The sequence below is a fragment of the Saccopteryx leptura genome, chromosome 3, assembly GCF_036850995.1.
Source record: "Saccopteryx leptura isolate mSacLep1 chromosome 3, mSacLep1_pri_phased_curated, whole genome shotgun sequence".
Taxonomy (NCBI): domain Eukaryota; kingdom Metazoa; phylum Chordata; class Mammalia; order Chiroptera; family Emballonuridae; genus Saccopteryx; species Saccopteryx leptura.
In genome coordinates this window covers 330325377-330350715 of record NC_089505.1, presented here as the reverse complement: position 1 = coordinate 330350715, position 25339 = coordinate 330325377, and the positions used below count along the sequence as shown (strand labels likewise).

General features: G+C 40.2%; 1 protein-coding gene across 5 annotated transcripts in view; it reads right to left on the bottom strand.

The window, feature by feature from the left end:
• Positions 1-11183: 11183 nt before the first annotated feature.
• The window catches only part of ESRP1 (epithelial splicing regulatory protein 1), an 85009-nt gene continuing 70853 nt past the window's right edge, over positions 11184-25339 (bottom strand). For 2 of the 5 annotated variants that reach the window (XM_066379151.1, XM_066379153.1), the window contains exons 14-16: positions 23673-23823; positions 18338-18447; positions 11184-12662 (exon numbers count right to left, since the gene is read on the bottom strand). In XM_066379151.1, the coding sequence (XP_066235248.1) occupies positions 18373-18447; positions 23673-23823 (226 nt within the window). In that variant the 3' untranslated portion in view covers positions 11184-12662; positions 18338-18372. The remainder of the gene's footprint in view (positions 12663-18337; positions 18448-23672; positions 23824-25339) is intronic. The other 3 variants (XM_066379154.1, XM_066379156.1, XM_066379157.1) reach the window with 3 other exon arrangements.

The window sequence follows — 25339 nt, the reverse complement described above, 5'->3', positions numbered from 1 at the left end:
GATTGAATTCTTTCTTATGACAGAGGGAAGGCAGTTAGGTAGCAAGTGGACACTGAGTACCCAAATTGTATTAATTCAGAATCTGCCCTTTCCTTTTTCTTTCTTCCTTCCTTCCTTCCCTCCTTCCCCTTCCTTCCTTCCTTCCTTCCTTCCTTCCTTCCTTCCTTCCTTCCTTCCTTCCTTCCTTCCTTCCTTCCTTCCTTTTCTTTCTTTCTTATAAGAGGAAGGGAGACAGTGAGAAAAACTCCCACAAATGCCCCCACCAAGATCCACCCTGTCTGGAGCAGACACTGGAATCAACTGAGCTATTTTTAGTGCCTAAGGCTGACTGGGTTGAGCCAGCCAGCTATCTTCAGCAGCCCCCATGTTTGAACCAATGGAGCCACTGGCTGGGGGAGGCAAAAAGGGAAGAGAAGGGGTAGAGAAGCAGATGGTTGCTCATGTGTGCCCTGACAGGGAATCAAACCTGGGACGTCCACACCCAAGCTGATGCTCTATCCACTGAGCTAACAGGCCAGAGCCAGATTATGCCCTTTCTAAAGTCCTGACACATGATAGGACTTCTGCTGTTCTCCCATCTTACATAAGGCTCAGGCTAGACCTGGAGGGGGCACAGTCCAGTCCTGAAGCTGCTGCTGAACCATTCAGTCAACCAGCTGCCAGTGCAGATGATTTACCAGCCATATACAGACCAAACCCTGCTGAGGACTAATCACACTTCCAAATTTTAAAAATATTTATTTTATTGATTTTAGAGAGAAAGGAAGGGGTAGGAAGTGAAAGAGAGAGAGGGGAAACAGGGACATCAATCTGTTCCTGTATATGCCCTGACCAGGGATCTAACTGGCAACCTCTGCACTTCTGGACGATGCTTTAACCATCCTAGCTATCCAGCCAGGACCCAAATTTTAGGTATCTTATTTATTTATTTATCTATATATTTTAACTGAGAGGAGAGGAAATAGACCACTGCATGCACCCGACTGGGATCCAACCGGCTGCCCCATCTAGGGCTGATGCTCAAATACCAAGCTGTTTTTAGCACCTGAGTCTGATGTACTTGGACCAACCAAGCTATCCTCAGAGCTCAAGGCCATGGTGGAACCAATCAAGCCACTAGCTGTAGGAGAAGGAGAGGGAGAGAAGGGGGAGAGAAGCAGATGATCGCTTCTCCTGTGTGCTCTGAGCTGGGATCAAACCTGGGATGTCCATACGCCAGGTAGATACTCTATCCACTGAGCCACTAGCCAGGGCAATTTTAAGTACCTTAAAAGCAAAAAAGCACAGTAATTTTTTTTGGGGGGGGGATGTTTCCAACCCAAATTGTGAATTATCACCATAAAAATATATGTCTAACCATTTTAAAAATGTGTTTTAGAATGTAATATAAATAATACACAATTTAAAAAACAATTTATGTGTAAAGGGAATTGTTATTACTGGCTTTTTAATGTAGTAATGAAAAACTGTTCATTAATTATAACATGATTTAAATATAAATTTTTAAAATCCTGTTAGAATCCTGGACAAGCACTCTGAGAATAGGACCCTCAAAAACTATACTACATATCCAGTAGATGGCAGGAGCTGAAATCATTATGCTTAGGTAAATTTCAACGAAATTTTCTTTGGATGTATATTTCTATGTAAAATGTGATTATCTGAATTTGTACAGTACTTCAATGTAAGAAACATACCATTAATAACTATATTAATTAAAATTTTGAATATTTTTTAAATAGTGCCAAAGAAAAACAAGTTTTGCTGTTTCGCAAAATTTAATTTTCTTTTTTTTTTTTTTTACAGAGACTGTCAGAGAGAAGGATAGACAGAGACAGACAGGAACGGAGAGATGAGAAGCATCAATCATTAGTTTTTCGTTGTGCATTTCGACACCTTAGTTGTTCATTGATTGCTTTCTCATATGTGCCTTGACTGTGGGCCTTCAGCAGACCGAGTGACCCCTTGCTCAAGCCAGCGACCTTGGGTCTAAGCAGGTGAGCTTTTTGCTTGAGCCAGATGAGCCCGCGCTCAAGCTGGCAACCTCGGGGTCTCGAACCTGGGTCCTCTGCATCCCAGTCCGATGCTCTATCCACTGCGCCACCGCCTGGTCAGGTGCAAAATTTAAATTTATAAAAATTTAAGAAAGAAAACTATGGAATCACATTAGATTTCACCTGCAGGAATGAATATAAATTTATATTTTCTTTTTTTTTTTTTTTTTTTTTTTTAATTATTTTTATTTATTCATTTTTTAGAGAAGAGAGAGAGAGAGAGAGAGAGAGAAGGGGGGAGGAGCAGGAAGCATCAACTCCCATATGTGCCTTGACCAGGCAAGCCCAGGGTTTTGAACCAGTGACCTTAGCATTCCAAGTTGACGCTCCATCCACTGCGCCACCACAGGTCAGGCAAATTTATATTTTCAACAAATATTTATTGTACATGTTGCAAGCCCTGGCTAGTCACTAAGGATACAATGGGGAATAGATACTGTGGGTGCTAAAAAATTAACAATATATTTCTTTTTACTTTCTAAATTCTAGCTGGCTAATAATCAAATTAACGGGGACAGATTAACAGGAGAAAATCAAAATCTTAATATAGGTACGTGGGGAGTTCACATAAGCGTGAAAATTCCAAAGACAGCACAGTGACGTTGGCTATATCTGACATTTTTGGACAAAGGAGAAGGCAGGGAATGGGGTATTAGGTTTCAGAAGTGAGAATGGGCAATTTACATGTAACTAAGGAAGAGCAGAACGAACATACCTGGCAGGAAAATTCTGAGGCAACTCAGAAACAATGGGACACAGGGGTACCTCACTAACTGGCCCCTGCCTGAAGTCCTATTTACCACACTTACTTCAACTGAGGATACAGCATACATTCAAAGATTTTAACCTTTCTAAAGCTGGTTTTTCTATCTGAATCTCTGGAGCAGGAAAGCGGGGAGTGCCAAAGGTTCTTTGAGTCTTGTTTCTTCATATATAGCTTGAAATCAATATTTCAAAAGGCAGCTTCTGTGTAGCAAAACTTTGGTTCCATTCAATACATAAACACTGCCCTGATTGGAGTTACAACATGGGGAGCTGATTACTGGGAAATCTTACTGAGTCTAGTGAGTCAGAAGAGGCCTTCCTCAGAAAAATATTTCTGGGTAGCAGTTAGTGTTGAGTAACAGAAAAAAAAAGTGCTTCAGGAAGAGAATACAAAGACTAAAGCACACTGCTCCTGCAAAGAACTGGAAAAAGTACAAAAAAAAATGTAGAGTCATGAAGCGAAGAGAGCCTTGAAAAAAGCTCAAGAGGTAGGTAGGAGGCAGCACATGAAATAATGAAATATGCAGTTAGGTGTGGATATTTTCCTACAGCAAATGGGAACCTTTAATAAAAAGATATTAAGGCCTGACCAGGCGGCGGCGCAGTGGATAGAACGTCAGACTGGGACTTGGAGGACCCAGGTTCTAGACCCCGAGGTCACCAGCTTGAGCACGGGCTCATCTGGCTTGAGCAAAGCTCACCAGCTTGGACCCAAGGTCGCTGGCTTGAGCAAGGGGTTACTCAGTCTGCTAAAGCCCCACGAGAAAGCAATCAATGAACAACTAGGGTGTCGCAATGAAGAACCGATGATTGATGCTTCTCATCTCTCTCCGTTCCTGTCTGTCTGTCCCTGTCTATCCCTCTCTCTGACTCTCTCTCTCTCTCTGTCTCTGTAAAAAAAAAAAAAGAAAGAAAGTTAAGAGCACATATTTATGTTGTGTTCTTATCACACACACACAGAGGGTGGGAAGAAATTTTTGGAGGTGATGAATGCTGTGGTGTTGATTTTAGTGAGGATTTCACTGGTATACAGTGGTCCTTCGTTTATCGCGGGGGTTAGGTTCCAGAATTCCCGTGATAGGTGAAAATCTGCGAAGTAGTGACCTTAAATTTACTTTATTATTTATATATTTTTTAAGGCTTTATAAACCTTTTCTACACTCTTATAAACCTTTCCTACACTCTTTTTTTAAATTTTTTAAAATTTATTCATTTTTTAGAGAGGAGAGGGAGAGACAGAGAGAGAGAGAGGGGAGAGACAGAGAGAGAAAGAGGGGAGGAGATGGAAGCATCAACTCCCATATGTGCCTTGACCAGGCAAGCCCAGGGTTTCGAACTGGCAACCTCAGCATTTCCAGGTTGACGCTTTCTTTTTCCACTGCGCCACCACAGGTCAGGCCTTTCCTACACTCTTTTTTTTTTTTTTTTTTTTTTTTTTTTTTTTGAATTTTATTCATTTTTAGAGAAGACAGAGAGAGGGAGAGAGATAGAGAGAGAGAGAAGGGGGGAGGAGCTGGAAGCATCAACTCTCATATGTGCCTTGACGAGGCAAGCCCAAGGTTTTGAACCGGCGACCTCAGCATTTCCAGGTCGACGCTTTATCCACTGCGCCACCACAGGTCAGGCTTTCCTACACTCTTATAAACACTTTCTATGCTCTTAAACACTTTCTACACTCTTAAACGTGCGTAATTTTAAGAACATATAAAATTCTATATGGGTGTTCACCAGTGAATGTACAGTAATATTCTTTTAATATATTTTTTTTAATTTTTAAAAATTCATTTTAGAGAGGAGAGAGAAAGGGGGAGAGAGAGAGAGAGAGAGAGGAGAGAGAGACAGAGAGAGAAGGTGGGGAGGAGCTGGAAGCATCAACTCCCATATGTGCCTTGACCAGGCAAGCCCAGGGTTTCGAACCGGCGACCTCAGCATTTCCAGGTCGATGCTTTATCCACTGCGCCACCACAGGTCAGGCTCTTTTAATATGTTTTAATTAATTTTTATATAGTTTTATATTGTTTTCAAATGTTTAGGCTAGGAAATGCTTATTTTACCACAAAAAATAGTTGAAATAATAAATATATAAAAATACCTATATACCACAAAATCCCTCAATATAATGAAAAATCCATGATACAAAATTAGATATATATGATTTTAAAATCTGCGATACAGCCTGACTTGTGGTGGCGCAGTGGATAAAGCGTCGACCTGGAAATGCTGAGGTCGCCGATTCGAAACCCTGGGCTTGCCTGGGCAAGGCACATATGGGAGTTGATGCTTCCAGTTCCTCCCCCCTTCTCTCTCTCTATCTCTCCTCTCTGTCTCTCCCTCTCCTCTCTAAAATGAATAAATAAATAAAAATTTTTTTTAAATCTGCGATACAGTGAACTGCGAAAGTGAACCACGATATGGCAAGGGAGGGCTGTATACTTATCTCCAAACTCACCAAGTTGTACATATAAATATGTACAGTATTTTGTATCTCAATCATACCTCAAAAAAGTGGTTAAAAAGAAAAATAGTGCCTGTAGTTTTTCATTTATTTATTGATGTTAGAGGGAGAGAAGAGGAAAGAGGAAAGAGAGAGGGATAACATCTATTTCTTCCTGTATGTGCCCTAATTGGGGATCAAACCGGCAACCTCCATGTTTCCCGATGATGCTCTAACCAACCGAGCTATCTGGTCAAGGCTCAGGTCTGTGTTTTTAACTTAAAAAGATTGTCCTTTTTTGTTTGTTTGTTTTTGGGGTCTTTTTGTTACAGAGACAGAGAGAGAGAGTCAGAGAAAGGGATAGATAGGGACAGACAGACAGGAACAGAGAGAGATGAGAAGCATCAATCATCAGTTTTTCGTTGTGGTACTTTAGTTGTTCATTGATTGCTTTCTCATATGTGCCTTGACCGTGGGGCTACAGCAGACCGAGTAACCCCTTGCTTGAGCCAGCAACTTTGGGCTCAAGCTAGTGAGCTTTTGCTCAAACCAGATGAGTCCACACTCAAGCTGGTGACCCCGGAGTCTCAAACCTGGGTCCTCCGCATCCCAATCCGACGCTCTATCCACTGCACCACCAACTGGTCAGGCATGTCTTTTTTTTTTTTTTTTTTTTTTTTTTTAATCTGTCAATAAAGGAAAGCAGATTCTTTTTTTTTTAAGTGAGAAGAAGGGAGATAGACAAACTCCCACATGCGCCCCAACAGGGATCCACCTAGCAACCCCTGTCTGGGGCTGATGCTTGAATCAATGAAGCTATCCTTAGCGCTGAGGGGCTGAACCTGTGCCTGCGAGAGGGATGAGGGGGCGGTGAGTGAGGGGAGGAGAAGCAGATGGTCTCTTCTCAGGTGTGTCCTGACCAGGGATTGAACTGGAGGCGTCCGCATACTAGGCTGACACTCTCTCCACTTAGCCAACCAGCCAGGGCCTAGGAAATCAGAATTTCAGTCCAATATTGACACATAAAATTGGTGAGATGCTGGTGACTACGATGGTGAAAAGAGGAAGAATGAGCTCCTTAACACCTGGTGGTATATGGTGTTGGTTCCTGAAGTAGAAGACACAAGAGGTAGCAGGTTTGGGGACATAAAAAGGTATTATTCTAAGCATTTTGAATATAAAATGCCTGGGGAGACATCCAACTGGAAATGTTCATTATATTGTTGAGTTAAAAGGTTCCTTGCTGCCGGACCTGTGGTGGCGCAGTGGATAAAGCATCGACCTGGAAATGCTGAGGTTGCTGGTTTGAAACCCTGGGCTTGCCTGGTCAAGGTACATATGGGAGTTGATGCTTCCTGCTCCTTCCCCCTTCTTTCTCTCCTCTCTCTCTTAAAATGAATAAAAAAAAAAAAAAAAAGGTTCCTTGCTGTAGAGAGGAGTGTGGAAGTAAATAAATGAGTTTGTCCAGGAAATGAACAGATGGAGAAGGTGGCTGAGGAAGAAACCATGAGAAACATCATCAGGTAGGTAAGGATGACTCACAAAGGAGGCGGAGAATTCCACATTAATTTTTTTTTAAAGACTTATTTATTTATTTATTTATTTACAGAGACAGAGAGAGAGTCAGAGAGAGGGATAGATAGGGACAGACAGACAGGAACGGAGAGAGATGAGAAGCATCAATCATCAGTTTTTCGTTGCAACACCTTAGTTGTTCATTGATTGTTTTCTCATATGTGCCTTGACCATGGGCCTTCAGCAGGCTGAGTAACCCCTTGCTCAAGTCAGTGACCTTGGGTCCAAGCTGGTGAGCTTTGCTCAAGTCAGATGAGCCTGTGCTCAAGCTGGCAACCTCAGGGTCTTGAACCTAGGTCCTCTGCATCCTAGTCTGATGCTCTATCCACTATGCCACTGCCTGGTCAGGCCACGTTAATTTTTTTTTTAATTTTTTTATTTACTTTTTTAGATTTTATTTATTTACTTTTATTAGAGAGAGAGGGGAGAGAGAGAGAGAGAGGGCGAGATAAAGAGAGAAAGGGGGAGGAGCAGGAAGCATCAACTCCCACATGCGCCCTGACCAGGCAAGCCCAGGGTTCAGAACCAGCAACCTCAGCATTCCAGGTCGACGCTTCATCCACTGCGCCACCACAGGTCAGGCCCAGGCCACATTAATTTTTGAAATGTTCTTTTAGTGTATAACTACTATCGTACTGGTTTCAGTTGTAAAACACTGGCTCAAACTCAAGTAATAGCAGCTTTGTAACCCATCTATCAACTTTTTTTAAAGGGAGAGAACATCAATTTGTTCTACTTATTTATGCATTCATTGGTTGATATTTTTATGTCCTGATGGGGCATCAAACCTACAACCTTCGAGTAGTGGCACGATGCTCTAACTAACTGAGCTACCCGGCCAGGGCTCAACATTTGCTTTTAGAAATGCAACAATAGCCTGACCTGTGGTGGCGCAGAGGATAAAGCGTCAACCTGGAAACACTGAGGTTGCCGGTTCAAAACCCTGGGCTTGCCTGGTCAAGGTGCATATGGGAGTTGATGCTTCCTGCTCCTCCCCCCTTCTCTCTCTCTCTCTCTCTCCCCTCTCTATAATGAATAAATAAAAATCTAAAAATAAATTAAATAAAAAAGATATGCAACAATATGCAGCTACTAAATAATTCAGCTGCTGAAATAATGGCATTCTAGTAATCAAGTAAAAAGGTAAGACCAAAGTAACATTGTGAAGCCTTACTCTGTGACACTATAAACAATGAATTTGGGCAATGCTAGGAAAAGAGGCAGAGTGGGATAAAGGAGCAACTATTAAATTACTAACCACACCAACTAGTCTCCAAATCTTACTTTATCTTCCAGATCCTTTCCCTTACTTTCTGCAGTACCTACTATAATGGGTCAGGACGAATTATTTTTCAATTATGATTTTTTAAAATTTATTGTTTACAAAGATTCTAGTGTTGCCCCAAATGCATTCCCCCTCCCCCATAATCCCCTCAACTTCTCCCTTGCCCCCTTCCCAACATTTTCCTCCCCCCATCCCTTCAGGTTTATCCCATCCTATCATCTCCTTTCCCTCTGTCCTCTTTTCCTCTGCTCCCTTTGATCTCTCCTCTGCATAACGATTTATTTAACCAATGCAATGCAATGCAATGCTTATTATTGTTGGGCATACATGTTCTCAGTGGGTTTTTTGGGTATTTTTCTGAAGTGAGAAGCGGGGAGGCAGAGAGACTCCTGTATGCCCCGACCAGGATCCACCCAGCAAGCCCACTACGGGGTGATGCTCTGCCCATCTGGGGCATTGCTCCATTGCAATAGAAGCCATTTCAATGACTGAGATGAGGCCATGGAGCCATCCGGAGGGCCCGGCCAACTTGCTCCACTGGAGCCTTAGCTGCGGGAGGGGAAGAGGTAGATAAAGAGAGAGGAGGAGGGGTGAATAAGCAGATGGTTGCCTCTCCTGTTTACTCTGACCAGGAATCAAACCTGGCACATCCAAGAGCTGGGCCGACACTCTACCACTGAGCAACCAGCCAGGACCAGTTTTCATATACCTTCCAACTTAATGATTACCAGCTTGGGTTTTGACCCCAAATATCCCTCCACCTCTCACATGAAGGAATTATACTGTAAGACATTGAAATAAAGACATTTGCCTTTTAACGTAGGTCTAAGTTAGGGAAAGTCAAGTAGTTCTCTTCTGAACCATTTTTTCCTAGGCCCACACCTTGGAATCTTGGCATTCAAGATCTCAAAATAAAGAAGGCAGTACATGTAGAACACTTTTCTCCCTAAGGCACCCACTTATTCAGTGCTTTTACTCCTGAATTCCATCCTGGTAGCTTTCTGGTCCTCAAATTTAGATGATCTTTTATTTAGTCTTTGTCTCCTCATATTAGTACATGGACTAGAGAATGAATTTGAGCAGTTAGTGATTCAACATAATTTTTTATTTATTTTTTTTACAGAGACAGAGTCAGACAGAGGGATAGATAGGGACAGACAGAGATGAGAAGCATCATCAGTTTTTCATTGCGACCTTAGTTGTTCATTGACTGCTTTCTCATATGTGCCCCGACTGTGGGCCTTCAGCAGACCAAGTAACCCCTTGCTCAAGCCAGTGACCTTGGGTCCAAGCTGGTGAGCTTTGCTCAAACCAGATGAGCCCATGCTCAAGCTGGTGACCTCGGGGTCTCGAACCTGGGTCCTCCGCATCCCAGTCCGCCGCTCTATCCACTACACCGCCTGGTCAGGCATGATTCGACTTTAAATACAAGACATTCATAAACAGAATATTCCACCAGTTCAGTCCTTTTCTTTTCTTCTCATTGAGAGCATCACCCCCTACAGTGGCTCAATTTTAAACCTGACCCAAGCACTTGCTTTAAAATAACACAACAGTGTGGAAAGCAAGTTCAACCTGGAGTTCATAATTGCTGAAGCTGGGTAAAAATGCATGCTCATTAGTCTACTTTTGTATATATTTCTAAAATTTTCCCAAGAGCAGAGGAAAGCAGGAAGAAATTGTGTAATTGAAAGTCTTTTTTTTTTTTTTAAATTTACCATTGTAAACATTATTTATTTATTTATTTATTTACAGGAACAGAGAGAGAGTCAGAGAGAGGGACAGATAGGGACAGACAGACAGGAACGAAGAGAGATGAGAAGCATCAATCATCAGTTTTTTGTTCATTGATTACTCTCTCATATGTGCCTTGACTGTGGGCCTTCAGTAGACCGAAGAACCCCTTGCTGGAGCCAGCGACCTTGGGTCCAAGCTGGTGAGCATTTTTTTTTTATTTTGCTTAAGCCAGATGAGCCTGCACTCAAGCTGGTGACCTCGGGGTCTCGAACCTGGGTCCTCTGCATCCCAATCCGATGCTCTATCCACTGCTCCACCACCTGGTCAGGCTGAAAGTCTTATATATTCTGATCCTTTACTATCATTTTCTTTCTTCACATCACCTTTACTCCACACCCTTCTGACTGCCTGTTTCTTTTCTGTCACAAGAAGAGTAGCTACCAAGGTACTATTTCAAAGAGCTTAACAGGAAAACCAGCTTAGCTCAGGCAACTTTTTGATGATGGCAGGGAAGAGCATAGGCAACGTTCAATGCCTGTCAGACATCAAAGGAACGAGGAACATGGGTTAGTTCAGCTGGACTAGAGAACTCTACCACCTCCCTACAGACGATGGCAGAGACCCAAAGCTGAAGTACAAAACTGAAAGCAATTATCCCATTTTGTAAATAACATTGGCAAGGACTGGGACTGAAAAACTTTCCTAGGTAAACTAAACTCTATTCAGAAAATGCTTAACAAGGGCAAATCGAGTAAACAGAAACATGCCAGACATTGAGAGAAATACATGTATACTTCCTGTACCTGTGGTTATAATTGAAATTCAGAATTAATACACTTGAGGTCTTTAACAAGATTATATATGTCAAATAAGTGATATAATATATATATGAAATGGGAGCACTAAAGACTTAACCATGGTCCAAAAAGTGGATAGAATTTGGACTAGGTAATATTGGAGAACTGAGCATCAGCAAGGACAGTGGTTAGAAAAAAAAGGAGTATGTAGAATTCAGAAACACTACCTTTCTATATCTTATTAGTTTTATGAGGCTTAAATAAGTATCAAGTTGTCAAGCAAATAGAGCTCCAGTAAATGCAAGGATCAAATATTAATATCTCTGACTGCCATAATAGTTAGAAATGTCAGTTTCAATAATTAACCCTCTAAGGATGGTTGTATTGTATCTGGAGTGCATTTATCATTGATAGCTTTTACAAATATTTATGGTAAACTTAGGGAAAATTTTTACCACCTCAGGAAAAACGGCTTACCCATACCCTTTCACCATTATTATAGCTCTTCTAATAGCAAAAATGAATGGAAACATTGAGATTGAACAAGCAAGTTTTATTATCAAATGTAAATAGTCTACAAAAACTCAGTAGTATTGTAAATATTACTGTCTATCAAAGTCTTTCAGAGCTTTGGGCAGACAGAATCTTAAGGCATCAAGTATAAAGAACGTTTTTCTGGTCTTAAGTGCCAGTTATCACCAATTTTCACACAAAAATTTTTTTTTCCGACTGCAGTTAAAGGGCCATTCCTGGTCAGCTGAAGAGGGAATGTTTGACTAACAAGTCAAAGTAACGCAAAGTAAAGAAAAATTAGCAGCCACATAAATCTGCATGGATTGCATTCAAGCTAAGGACAATATGAGTAACTTAAAGAATCGTGCATGAGTTAAATCAAATCCTGTTTTCCTCTTTGGAGTTACACGAGGCAGCAGTACTAGCTAGCTAGTGTCTAATATTGCACTTTTGTAGCAAGCATAAACACAGCTAAAAACATAGTGCTAAATACTGACAGCATAAGTACCTGCTCTAACCACATCAGAGTTTACCTCTCAGTCTAGCATGCTGACTGTAATCCAATGCTTTAAAATTTTTTAATTATTTGATAGTTAAGGCATGAGAGGTTTAAGGCTATTTTAATATATACAAGCATTCACTTCAGTTAGCGCATAGGTTTCTAGACTATACTGTTCAAATAGTCTCATTTTTGTCATATTTAAAACTATGGGGAGTTGAAGTCCAAACCATCAATAATGGGAAAAGTACAATATAAAATAATACATATAAAGCCACAATATTCAGTTACAGACCAAACTAGAAGTCACTAACTACACATAGCTGCTTCATTTTTGGTTTCATATTTTGGCCCCTAGTTCACTCTTATTTACAACTGGTACCTGATAAGAAAAATGATCCAACTCTTAAACTATGTATGTTTTGTGGTGAGTGTGTATTTCTAATTTATCCCAAGGTGTTTTAATAATTGTTTCCATTGTTTCTTTTTAACTATAAGACATCATGATGACCAAGAGACTGAGAAAGTATTAGTTTTATATCTAAAGTTTATGATTTAAGTATTCCAAGACCTTATTCTTGAATTACTTAGAGTGCATGATTGTGTAGAAAGTAGGATGCTGAAAAAGAGTGGGAACACACAAAAATGAAGCTTCAATAACAGAGTTCCTGGTGGAGACAGTAGACATAAGTGGAGTATTTTTTCCCCAAGACATAAAACTTAAGAAACACCTATGATGCCACATTGGCTGGAAGTAATGGAGATACCCAATTTCCAATTCACATTTTAAATGCAATCAGCAAGGAGCCAGGCATACTTCTTGCTATAAGGATTTGGCTTCACTGGCTCAAATTTTTCACTACACCAAAGATAGGGCACAGGCCCCTTGTCCAATCAAGTTTGCTGAAAATACTGCAGCCTGAGTGTAGACAAGCTTCCCCTGAAGTTGCTAGAAGTTGTCTTATGTCCGATTGTTTTAGGTTCACCATACATCTTTCAAACACTGGGGAAAAAAAAGAATAAAAAGTATTATAGTCTCTAAATTATTCAATTGTTAGCAGCTATAAAAAATGATTTTGAATTCTAAAAAGTCTAAAAGCCTTAAGGTAGTCCAAAATTTTGTTTTACACAGCTGGCATTTACACAGCAAATTCTTGGGGAGTACAGCATTGGCAAATGACGGTTATGTGATCATTTGCATTTCAACAACTTCCTACCTTATAAATAGTATTATCATACTTAGAATAATATGTATGTTTACAGCTCCCCACTTGATTCAACTCCTTTGTGGAGAGACTATTTTATTCATTCCTTAGTCTGGGTCCCCAAGTTATCACAGCATTCCTCTGGTATTAGACATTTAATACCATTATTCAAATAAATAAAACCATTAAGAGATATTTAAGAAATATGTAAGAAATTTTCAAATAATTTCAAACAAAAATATTTGAATCAGTAAGAAGCACTAAGGCAGGACATTGTAGCAAACATGAGCTCTACATGTCAATGACTAAGTTGATTAGCAAGTTTATGTGGGTTAACTTATTTCACCTTCACAACTACCCTATTAGATTAACATGTTTTCCCTATATTACAGATGAGAAAATTGAGGCACAGAGCAATTAAACCAATAATTGGCAGATTTAGAACCTAAACACAGTATTGGTTCCATAAAGCTATTTCATTTATACACCACACAAAATCTTTAAAATAAAAATACTGCACACTTGCCTGACCAGGCAGTAGCGCAGTGGATAGAGCATCTGCCTGGGATGCTGAGGACCCAGGTTTGAAACCCCATGGTCGCCAGCTTGAGCACAGGCTCATCCAGCTTGAGCATGGGATCATAGACATGACCCCATGGTCTCTAACTTGTGCCCAAGGTCTCTGGCTTCAGCAAGGGGTCACTGGCTCAGCTTGAGCCTCACAGTGAAGACATATGAGAAAGCAATCAATGAACAACTAAGGTGCCACAACTATGAGTTGATGCTTCTCATCTCTCTTCTTGTCTGTCAGTCCCAGTCTCTCTCTCTCTCTAAAAAGGAGACAAAAAACCACACTGTGCATACTTCCATATGTAAATAAAAAACAGGAATAAAAATAAAATAAAAAATAGTTCTGGCCCTGGCTGGTTGGCTCAGTGGTAGAGCGTCATTCCAGCACGTGGATGCCCCGGGTTTGATTCCTGGCTACGGCACACAGGAGAAGTGCCAATCTGCTTCTCCAGCTTCTCTCTCTTCTCTTCTCCTCCTGCAGCCATGGCTCGATTGGAGCAAGTTGGCTCCAGGTGCTGAGGATGGCTCCATGGCCTCCACCTCAGGTGCTAAAAACTGGCTCCAGTTGCAATGGAGCAAGGGCCCCAGATGGGCAGAGCATCACCCCCTAGTGGGTTGCTGGGTGGATCCAGGATAGGGTGCACGGGAAAGTCTGTCTCTGCCTTTCTTCCTCTCACTAAAAAAAAAAAAAAAAAAAGGAAGAAAAGAAGAAAAAATTTCTTCAGAGTTCAGTCCTATTCATGTGGCCAGTTTGAAATAGTGGTCAAGATTAGATTTGCTTCAATAATGTATACAAAAATTGGTACAAATTTAGAAACAGGTAATTAAAAATAGTAAAATACTATTGCTAGAATTCACTTTTTATTTAATGATGAGAACTTTTAATTTATTCATTTTTAAAAATAATTTTTATTTATTTATTGATTTTAGAGGGCGGGAGAGAGAGAGAGAGAGAAAGGGGAGGAGCAGGAAGCATCAACTCCCATATGTGCCTTGACCAGGCAAGCCTGGGGTTTCGAACCGGTGACCTCAGCTTTCCAGGTCGACGCTTTTACCCACTGTGCCACCACAGGTCAGGCCACTTTATTTTAAGTGAGAGAGAGAGAGAGAAACTGATTGGGACAGACAGAAGGAAGATGTGAAGCATCAATTGTTCCTTGCAATACCTTACTTGTTCATTGTCTGTTTTCTCATATGTACCTTGAGATGCGGTGGCTACTGCTGAGCCAGTGACCTCTTGCTCAAGCCAGCAATATTGGGCTTCAAGCCAGCAACCCCTACCTCAAGCTGGCAACCTCAGGGTTTTGAACCTCAGGGTCCTCTGCATACCAGGCCAACACTCTATCCACTGCACCATTGCCTGGTCAGGCTAGAATTCATTTTTAAAATGTGGTTTACAAAGTGGCTGTTATTTAGCACTTAGTGTAAAATACTCTGTGTTCAAAGCTTCTCCTTCAATATTAAATACAGATAAGACTATCTCTACCAATGACCCAACAACACTATTGTCCAATATCTATTTTACCTTTCTTTTGGCATTAACATCTGAATTTTCTGTAAATAACTGTACCCTCACCCAATCTCAAGACCATAAAGAGGCAACTTTAACATCGAGCCCAACAAAAGACCCTGATATTGTTAATTAGAGCCGAGTCTACCTAGCCATAGCGGTTTCAGATATGTAATTAAGCCAGGTCAGAGGACCTCAATTTCTGGATTGCTTCTGGATTTGAAATGAAAGCATGTATGCTAAAAGTTGCTGCAGTTACCTCATAGAAAGAATTTAACTGAGAGTGAACCCTTGGATCCAGCCAAGTCAGTTAACCCTGGGCCTCTCAGTTACCAGTCAATGAAGTCAACCTTCCACATTCCCAGCCCATATTTTTATTATTCCAATAGGTACCATTATCACTGTAGATACAGAGAATTATATCTTCACACTCTGTGAAAATGTGAAAAAAGTCAGAAGAAATTTAAAAAATTTAACCTTCCCAAACCTGATTTTTATCCCAGTGGTATCCAATGAAATTTTAGTGTTTAACAATAAAACTGCAGATTGGTAGCTGCTAGGGGGGAAAAAACCCTCAAACCCATAAAGTAGAAAATGTTTTCTATTTCTCTTCAACTGCTGAAAAATAAACACTATTATGCAAGATAATTTTGAAGTTATAACTGTATATATTTATGAAATCTCTTTACAGTATGTCTTTTATTTTTAATTTTTAAAAAAGGTTTTATTTAGCCTGACCTGTGGTGGCGCAGTGGATAAAGCATCGACCTGGAAATGCTGAGGTCGCTGGTTCAAAACCCTGGGCTTGCCTGGTCAAGGCACATATGGGAGTTGATGCTTCCAGCTCCTCCCCCCTTCTCTCTCTGTCTCTCCTCTCTCTCTCTCTGTCTCTCCCTCTCCTCTCTAAAAAAATGAATAAATAAATAAAAAAAACTTTAAAAAAAAAGGTTTTATTTATTCATTTAGTCATTTATTTATTTATTTTAGAGAAAGAGAGAAAGTGAGAGGGAGGGAAGGGGGGAGGAGCAGGTAGCATCAACTCCCATAGGTGCCTTGACCAGGCGAGCCCAGGGTTTCGAACTGGTGACCTCAGCATTCCAGGTCAATGCTTTATCCACTGTGCCACCACAGGTCAAGCCCTCAGTACTGTTAATGACACTTTAGTACAAAATAAAATATTATGTTTTAAGACATCATACTGGATCCTGACCCTAGCCATACTACAACACTGTATTGGCAACCCATTTTCAATGAAGCCACAGGGTCCTCAGTCATGAAAATATTAACAAAATTTGAAAAATGACATGCCAGCAAGCCAATTTCAGCAAACCCAGTAATAAAAAGGAAGCCATACCAATTCCTGAACATGTCCTTAACAACTCTAACTCTTGAGGAGCCTCACCCAGAATGCAGTGTCATTTCAGAAAAGGCTATATATATATCAATAGAAAGGAAAAAAAACACAACTAATTTCAAAGAAACTTTATCAGGGTTCCTTCCTCTAGCTTTAGTTTTAGAACAGGAAAAGATATTTAACAAAAACCTTGCAGTCATTTCAGAATAAATCACATATACCTAAATGAACCTAAAAAATGCAATGTTAAGTAAAAAACTAGTCATGAAAGGACAAATGCGGTGAATTCCACTTATGAGGTACCTAGAATAGCCAAATCCGTAACAACTAGAAGAAGGGTAGTTCTGGGGGCTGAAGAAGAGGGAAATCAGAACTTATTGTTTAATGTCAACAGAGTTTGAGAAGATAAAAAAGTTCTGGGGCTAGGTAGTGATGGTTACACAACAATATGAAATGTACTTAGCGTCGGCCTAGCGTGCGGAGGACCCGGGTTCGATTCCCGGCCAGGGCACATAGGAGAAGCGCCCATTTGCTTCTCCACCCCTCCGCCGCGCTTTCCTCTCTGTCTCTCTCTTCCCCTCCCGCAGCCAAGGCTCCATTGGAGCAAAGATGGCCCGGGCGCTGGGCATGGCTCTGTGGCCTCTGCCTCAGGCGCTAGAGTGGCTCTGGTCGCAGTATGGCGACGCCCAGGATGGGCAGAGCATCGCCCCCTGGGGGGCAGAGCACCGCCCCTGGTGGGCGTGCCGGGTGGATCCCGGTCGGGCGCATGCGGGAGTCTGTCTGACTGTCACTCCCTGTTTCCAGCTTCAGAAAAATGAAAAAGAAAAAAAAAAAAAAAAAAAAAAAAAAGAAATGTACTTAATGCCACTGATCTGTATGTATACTTAAAACAGTGAAGTTTTATGCTATGTATGTAATTTTAAAAAAAAAGAAACTAAAAAAAAAAAAAGTATTCCCAACTCAATAGAATTACCATATAACTCAGCGATTCCACTAATAGATATATACTCCCAAATTAAAAACAGGTACTTAAATATTTGTGCATAAATGCTAGTATCAGCACTATTCACAACAGCCAGAAGGTAGAAAGAACACAAATAGTCCATTAGTTAATAAATGTATAAGCAAAAGGTGTCGTATTTGTACAATGGAATATTATTCAGGCATAAAAAGGAATAATGTAATTATAAATAATGCAACATAGATGATCCTCAAAAACATATTATATAATTCCATTTATACGAACTATCCAAAAGAGGCAATTCCACAGAGACAAGAAGCAGATTAGTTGCCAGGGTTTATAAGGAGGGAAAATTGGCAGCAAAAAATGTTTTGGAACTAGATAGAGATGTTGTACAATGTTGTAAATACACTAAATACCTCTGAATTGTATACTTTAAAATGATTAATTTTATGTTATATGTTATATGATTTTTACTTCAATTAAAAAATAAAGCATTAGCCTGACCAGGCAGTGGCACAGTGGATAAAGCATTGGACTGTGATGCCTAAGACCCAGGCTCAAAACCCTGAGGTTGCCAGCTTGAGCACAGGCTCACCTAGCTTGAGCAAGAGGTCAATCTCTCTCCTGGAGCCCTTCAGTCAAGGCACATATGAGAAAGCAATCACTGAACAATTAAGGAGCTTTAACGAAGAAGTAATGATTCTCATCTCTCTCCCTTCATGTCTGTCTGTCCCTATCTGTCCCTCTCTCTGTCAAAAAAAAAGGCATTAAAAAATAATAAAAATAAAAAGCATTCCTAACCTATAGTCCACACGAGCTATAGAAAGTAAATTCCCAAATGAAAAGGTTTCTCCTAATTTCAAATAACATATTATTACCTATAAATGTTGCTTAGACACTATCTATTTAGATAACAACCTTAACTGCAGTCTCTGTCCCTTACAGGATTTCTGACACGCTTACATTATACTACAGAGGAAACCTGATTCCTAAAAAAAACAACAACCACTTTTAGCTTCTTGACCTCTATTTGTTCGGCCCTTTAGAATTTACCTTTGATATCATAGAGCCTTACCTTCTTTTCTGAGGGTGGTCTAACTGCTGGGGCCCTTAAAAACAAACCCATTCTTTGGGTAGAGTCCTGGCCTGGTCATTTGTGTGTACAAGTCCATCCTCAGTTGCATACTAAAATGCAAGTTAAAACAAACAGGATCAAAAGATGGACAAACTGTCACTATGGATGGTCAGTATTTCAACTGAATAGATCTACCAACATAATTATAGGACATTTAGAAGATAGAAAACAACTTAACACTGGTACAAGCCATAATATAACTATTCATCCCAGGTCTTCCTTTGTTACTTAACATGTCTAAATAACCTTAAAAATCTTTTCTAGGAGGGAAGTTAGATTGGACACATGGGTAAAGAAAGGAACACCATACCACAACAAATACCACCAAACACTTCAGATCCTGTAACATTATAGTTTCCATGATACCACAGGGATCACTAGCTATCAAATATTTGAGTACCAACTATTTGCAAGGTATTGTAAAATAAGCCCAATATGTCGAAAAAACCCTGTGAACTTTAAGTTGTATTAGATGTCATTGTAATACTGATCTAATCTTCCAGTAGGACAGCAAGTAAAAAGGCATAAAGCGATAATGATTAAAGTCAGTACTTTGAGGAGAAACAAAAACGAGCACTTATTGAAAGCACAAACACTGACAGTAAAAGATAGTGCAAAGAGCAAATGAAAAACTTAAAAAGTATTCTTTAAGGAGTATTGAAAGTCCACTTCAGAATAACAGACCTATCAACTAAGATATAAATACAGGTTTATTTTCATTACTGAATAAGATTCTCATTACCACATATTTTCATGATAGTTTGTCTTTATAAATTCTGTCCTTGTTCTATTAATCTCATTTATCAAAATATCACTTATCACAATGGCCCGAACTCAGACACTTGAACTTTATAAACTGCAGATTCGCTAGCAGAAGCCATTCTCTGCATCTTGCTTAGGCCATCAGAATTCTTCCCTTTGTGGAAATCTTGGCCTTTCAGCTTTATAGACCCACCCCTAATGAAGTATGAAAAACTTAAGTTTGAATAGTTTTATAGAAGGAATTTTGCTGAGAGTAGGGGGAAACATACATCCAAAAATTGTATTAAAGATAACATGTATAGAGAATGACAGATACCACTATGAGAGTAAGTGGTATGTATATACATACATACATACATACATATATATGACAAAATCAAACTATTGAGAGATTTTATTCTCTCAACCAATTATACCAAGGATTTGCTTAATATAAGTAAATTATATAATTACGTAAAATGAATGATAAATAACCAGAAATCAAATGAAAACCTCCCTTTAAATCAGGGGTCTCAAACTCAACTCAGCATGTGGGCCGCAGAGCAAGATCACAGCCGTTTGGCGGGCCGCACTAGATCTACAAAAGGCAACTGTTACGCAACACTTTTCAGTGTCACAAAACGACCAGAAACTGTAGTTCGTGGATTAGTCTGCGGGCCACACAAAATTGTTGCGGCCCGCGGGCTGCGAGTTTGACACTCCTGCTTTAAATCAACAACAGCAATAAAATATACAGTGGGTAAAAATAATTGAGAAAAGAAAAAAATAAGAAAGCTTTGAACCTTAGAGACACTAGAGCTTTTATATAAAAGTGATATGAAATTAGGGTAGATACAAAAGATTTTGAATGTATGCATTGTAACCACTTTAAAGCTCAAATTACTGAAGGAAGACACTGAAATAATTAAATATACCAAATTGAAAAACTGAGGTTTCTATATAATCCTACTTAATTGTGCCAGTTCATGAATATCAAGCACTTCAGAAATGAAGGCCAAATGCATTGAGATGAAATCATTTGGCATAACCTTTCTGCTTCAGATGATAACAGACAACTACCTCAACCATCAATGATTTACTAGAAGCTAAAGGAAGATAAACTGCTCCAGACTGAAGTTATTTTATCTCAGTTTAGAAGTACAGTATGTCAATCTTTTAGCCACAAATCTAGAAATAACCACTATTACTGGTTTGTTTTTTTGTTTTCTTTTTTTGTTTTTGGGAGAGGGGGTAGGGGAGACAGAAGGGAGAGAGATGGGAAGCATCAACTCGTAGTTGCATCACTTTAGTTGTTTGTGCTTCTCATATGTGCCTTGACAGGGTGTGAGGGCCTCAAGTCAAGCCAGTGACCTTGGGCTTCAAGGCAGCAATGTTTGGGCTCAAGCCAGCAACCATACATTCAAGCTGGCAAGCCTGCACTCAAGCCAGTGATCAAGTGCCCCGAGTCCTTGCTCTATCCACTGCACCACCACCAGCCAGGTCTCGCTATTACTTGTTTGTAATAAAATAGCCAGAGCCTGACTAGGCAGTGGCACAGTGGATTAAGTGACAGCCTGGGATGCTGAGGACCCAGGTTTGAAACCTTGAGGTCACTGGCTTGAGCCCAAAGGTTGCTGGCTTGAGCAAATGGTCATCGGCTCGGCTGAAGCCCCGGCCAAGGTACATATGAGGAAGCAATCGAAGAACATTAGAAGTCCTGCAGCAAGTTGTTGCTTTTCATCTCTCTCCCTTCCTGTCTGTCTCGGCTGTCTTCTGTCTCTCTTGCTAAAAAGAAAACAGAAAAAGAATACCCACAAAAGCCAAGAGCCAGGTGGGGCACTCTTCATAATAGCATCAATTTTGCTTAATCTCATGGCCAACTTATGTATATAATTGCTTAAGACTATTCAGTGTGAACATAAAAGTTGATGAGTCAAAAGAAAAAGAGCCTTAGTCAGATAGCTTGGTTGGTTAAAGCATCACCCCAAAGCACAGAGGTTGCTGATTCAGTCCCTGGTCAGGGCACATAGAAGAACAGATTGATGTTCCAGTCTCTCTCTCTTCCTTCCTCTCTCTCTAAACTCCATAAATAAGAATTAAGAAAAATAAATTAATTAATTCAGCTGACCACTAAAACCTAAAACTTTGCTTGTACTTTCTAGAATTAAAAAACAGTGGGGAGCCCTGGCCGGTTGGCTCAGCGGTAGAGCATCGGCCTGGTGTGCAGGAGTCCCGGGTTCGATTCCCGGCCAGGGCACACAGGAGAGGCGCCCATCTGCTTCTCCACCCCTCCCCCTCTCCTTCCTGTCTCTCTCTTCCCCTCCCGCAGCCGAGGCTCCATTGGAGCAAAGATAGCCCAGGCGCTGGGGATGGCTCTGTGGCCTCTGCCTCAGGCGCTAGAATGGCTTTGGATGCAACAGTGCGATGCCCCAGAGGGGCAGAGCATCGCCCCCTGGTGGGCATGCCAGGTGGATCCTGGTCGGGCACATGCGGGAGTCTGTCTGACTGCCTCCCCGTTTCCAGCTTCGGAAAAATGAAAAAAGAAAAAAAGAAAAACAGTGGGGAAAAATAAAAAACTCAAATGTTTACTCCATGAGATTAAGCAACCTTTTTAATAGCCTTTGATAAAATTCCCCATCTTTTCATAATCTAATGAATCAGATAGGAAGTTTAGGAAAGTAAAAAAAAATTTTTTCCCTCTGCAAGGGCTTCCAATAAGCCACTTAATTGTTTAGGGAAGAAGCAAAGTATCTACTGATCTCTGAAGGAAATTATACTTCTGATAAGAATGTCTATCTTCACTTAGTTTTTCACTATCAGACATAGATTTTCTTCATTTGTCAGAAAATACTTTGTATGTTAAAAGCCCTCAACACCATTACACAGTAACTTGGTAGATTTGGGGCATCCTCGGTGAGGTAATCTTAGTTGAGCTCCACAATTCTCCATTATTCATGGACACCAACCTTATAAACCCATTCTAATAGTGAACTAGCCTCTGCAGGCACAACCCTTAAAATGCCGTACTGAAAATAATCAAGGGCTATTTTAGGATTTAACAATTTTATGTATAAAGGATTCTCAACTCTAAAAGATTCAAGCAAAGTTCATCTCCAAGAAGAAAGACAATTTTTACGATTAGTGAAATTAGGACTGGGCTAGCTGGCTCTGTGGATAGAGCATCTGTCCAGCATGCAGACGTCCAGGGTTCAATCCATGGTCAGGGCACACATGAGAAGCGACTATCTGCTTCTCTTCTCCTTCCTCTTCCCCTTTGCTCTCTGCTCCTCTCGCAGCCAGTTGGCCCCAGGCACTGATGATAGTTCAGTTGATTAACCATCAGCCCCAGATGGGGGTTGCCTGGTGGATCCTGGTCAAGGTACATGTGGAAGTCTATCCTTTTCTCACTTAAAAAAATAAAAGGCTGTATGATAATGATTTTTAGATATTGCAAGAAAGAAGAGTTTGGGTTCTAGGTATTATGTGATTTGAGGAAGGAAAGCTGTCTGCTCAAATGAGATAGCAATGAGGAGATTTTGCTCATTGTTAAAGAGCTTTTACCAAGAAAAATCTTATTTTTAAGCTTAAATCAGAAAATAACAAGCACTGGTAGAAAAAAAATCGACAAAAGTAATTATCAGTTTCACAAGAATTAACTGCAGATCATTACCATAAAAGGCTCACTGACTATCCTACAGCTCATTTTAAGAAGTTACCATCTAAAGATTCACTGAGTCTCCTTTGTTCCTTCCTTTCCAGGATAGACAGAGAGCACTCTGACTACTTTTTAAATACTCTACTCCAGTGGTCCCCAACCCCCGGTCCGTGGACCAGTACCGGTCCGTGGGCCATTTGGTACTGGTCCGCAGAGAAAGAATAAATAACTTACATTATTTCTGTTTTACTTATATTTAAGTCTGAACGATGTTTTGATTTAAAAAAATGACCAGATTCCCTGTTACATCTGTCTAAGACTCACTCTTGACACTTGTCTCATAAGTTCGACAATTATATTTAAAAATACCACAGTTTTTATGCCGGTCACATAATTTTATTTTGTGCATTTATCCATCCTACCCTAAAGGCCGGTCCATGAAAATATTTTCTGACATTAAACCGGTCCATGGCCCAAAAAAGGTTGGGGACCACTGCTCTACTCTATATCAGCACTATGTTTAAGTATTTTTAGTCAAGAAATTGATTTTGAAGAAAACTCCTTAGCCAATCCTATTCTAGATGGAAAGATCCACATCGCTGTGTGTCCTGAAGAGCTTATCCAAAAAGCACCAGTAGATGAAACAATAAAAGTAGGGTGGAAAAACCCTAATATTGTCAAAGGGATGAGTTTGAAGTTAGCACTTCCACTAGAGACCTCTTGACTTCGACTCTGGTTCTTTTTGCCTCCATAAGCAATCTAGTAGCACCTGTACACACACGAGTTTCAGAAAATCAGCTTCTTTCCTGGCTGCATTCTTTAGGCAAATCAACTTAAGTATTAAGGGGACTGAATATTTTTCTTCTTCAAGCTACTGACCTGGTAACCTTGGAAGAAGTTAAGAATTTCCTTAACTCCAGTATTGTAGGCCAGGCCCTGCATTCTGACCACCGCGCCAGGCTGTGGAGGGACACTGCTAAGATTAGCAGCTGCAGGGAAGTAGCCAAGATTATTGGGCGAACCTGGGGGGCTAAAGGAAGAGAAAGTACAGTGAACCAATAGGAATAGACAATTTCAAATATCGACTCTAAAAACATTTGTTACTTAAGGAAACAGACTCTGTCAAGGTGATCTTAGAATTCTCAGGGTTCTTTCTCCCAAGCCAGGTAAGAACACCACAGTTGTTCTGTCCCTAATTTTCAGAAAAGCCACAAGTTGAAAGGTAGAAGGGTTAATGCAAAGTTAAACACAGAGCTTTCCCCAAAGATCTGGTTCTCCCTTAGATACTCAGAAGGGACAGGAAGGAGAGAAGAAAGCTTTCAAGGTCACTCAACCACAAAGCACCACTTCCAAAGCCCAGCTCATTGATGATTAACTGGCTAGTTATCAGGAATGCTAACTCATGAAAAGGCACAAATACAAAGGACTAATAGGAACCATAGCCACGGAGAACCAAAGTATTTGAAGTGACTTCTCCAAGAAACGGACTGTTCTACCCGTGTACACAAGCAAAGGTACGGTAAAGTACTATAGCACCTGTGAGTTATTTCTTCCAACTTGATTAAAAAGCAAGAGGTGAGGGTAGATAAATTGAAAGGGATTCACAACAAATTAAAATCAATCATCAACAAAAGGGGGAAATCGATGCACGAGTCCCTGTCGGTATATCTACAGCAACTACCTCCAAGGAGCACAAACCAAGTGATTCCTAATTATTCTTTACATGGCAATTCAAGTGATTACCATATTGTAAAATTAGTTTCACTTTGTCCCTAACCCAATCTGGTTTCTACCACAATTAGTGGCCAGAACCCAATAACTGAAAATATAGGGAAAATTTCAAAACAAGTTATTAGCTTAAAGAGCAATAAAAACTCATGGTTTTAAGTGTCCATCAGTGGACGAGTGGATTAAAAATCTTTGGTACATATATACTATGGAATACTACTCAGCCATAAGAAATGACGACATCGGATCCTTTACAACAACGTGAATGGTCGTTGATAACATTATACTGAGCGAAAAAGTAAATCAGAAAAAACTAAGAACTATATGATTCCATACATAGGTGGGACATAAAAATGAGACTCAGAGACATGGACAAGAGTGTGGTGGTTACTGGGCTTGGGGAAAAGAGGGAGGGGCTTGGGGGGGAGGGGCACAAAGAAAACCAGTTAGAAGGTGATGGAAGACAATTTGACTTTGGGTGATGGGAATGCAGCATAATCAAATGTCAAAATAAACTGGAGATGTTCTCTCTGAACATATGTACCCTGATTTATCAATGTCACCCCATTAAAACTAATAAAAAAAACCCTCATGGTTTTAGATTGTTTAGATTATTACCCCTTATAAATCTAAGTAGGTAATTATCCCATTTCAAAGACAAGTAAACACAAAATAGAAGGGACTAAAAAAATCTTTCAGATTATCTAACCTATACAATCCTAACAGATGAGTTAACAGAATGGTACCAGATGTGTATCTAGTTCCAGATTTCATTATTTTTATTAGCACAGTAACCTTGAGCAAGTCACTTAATTTCT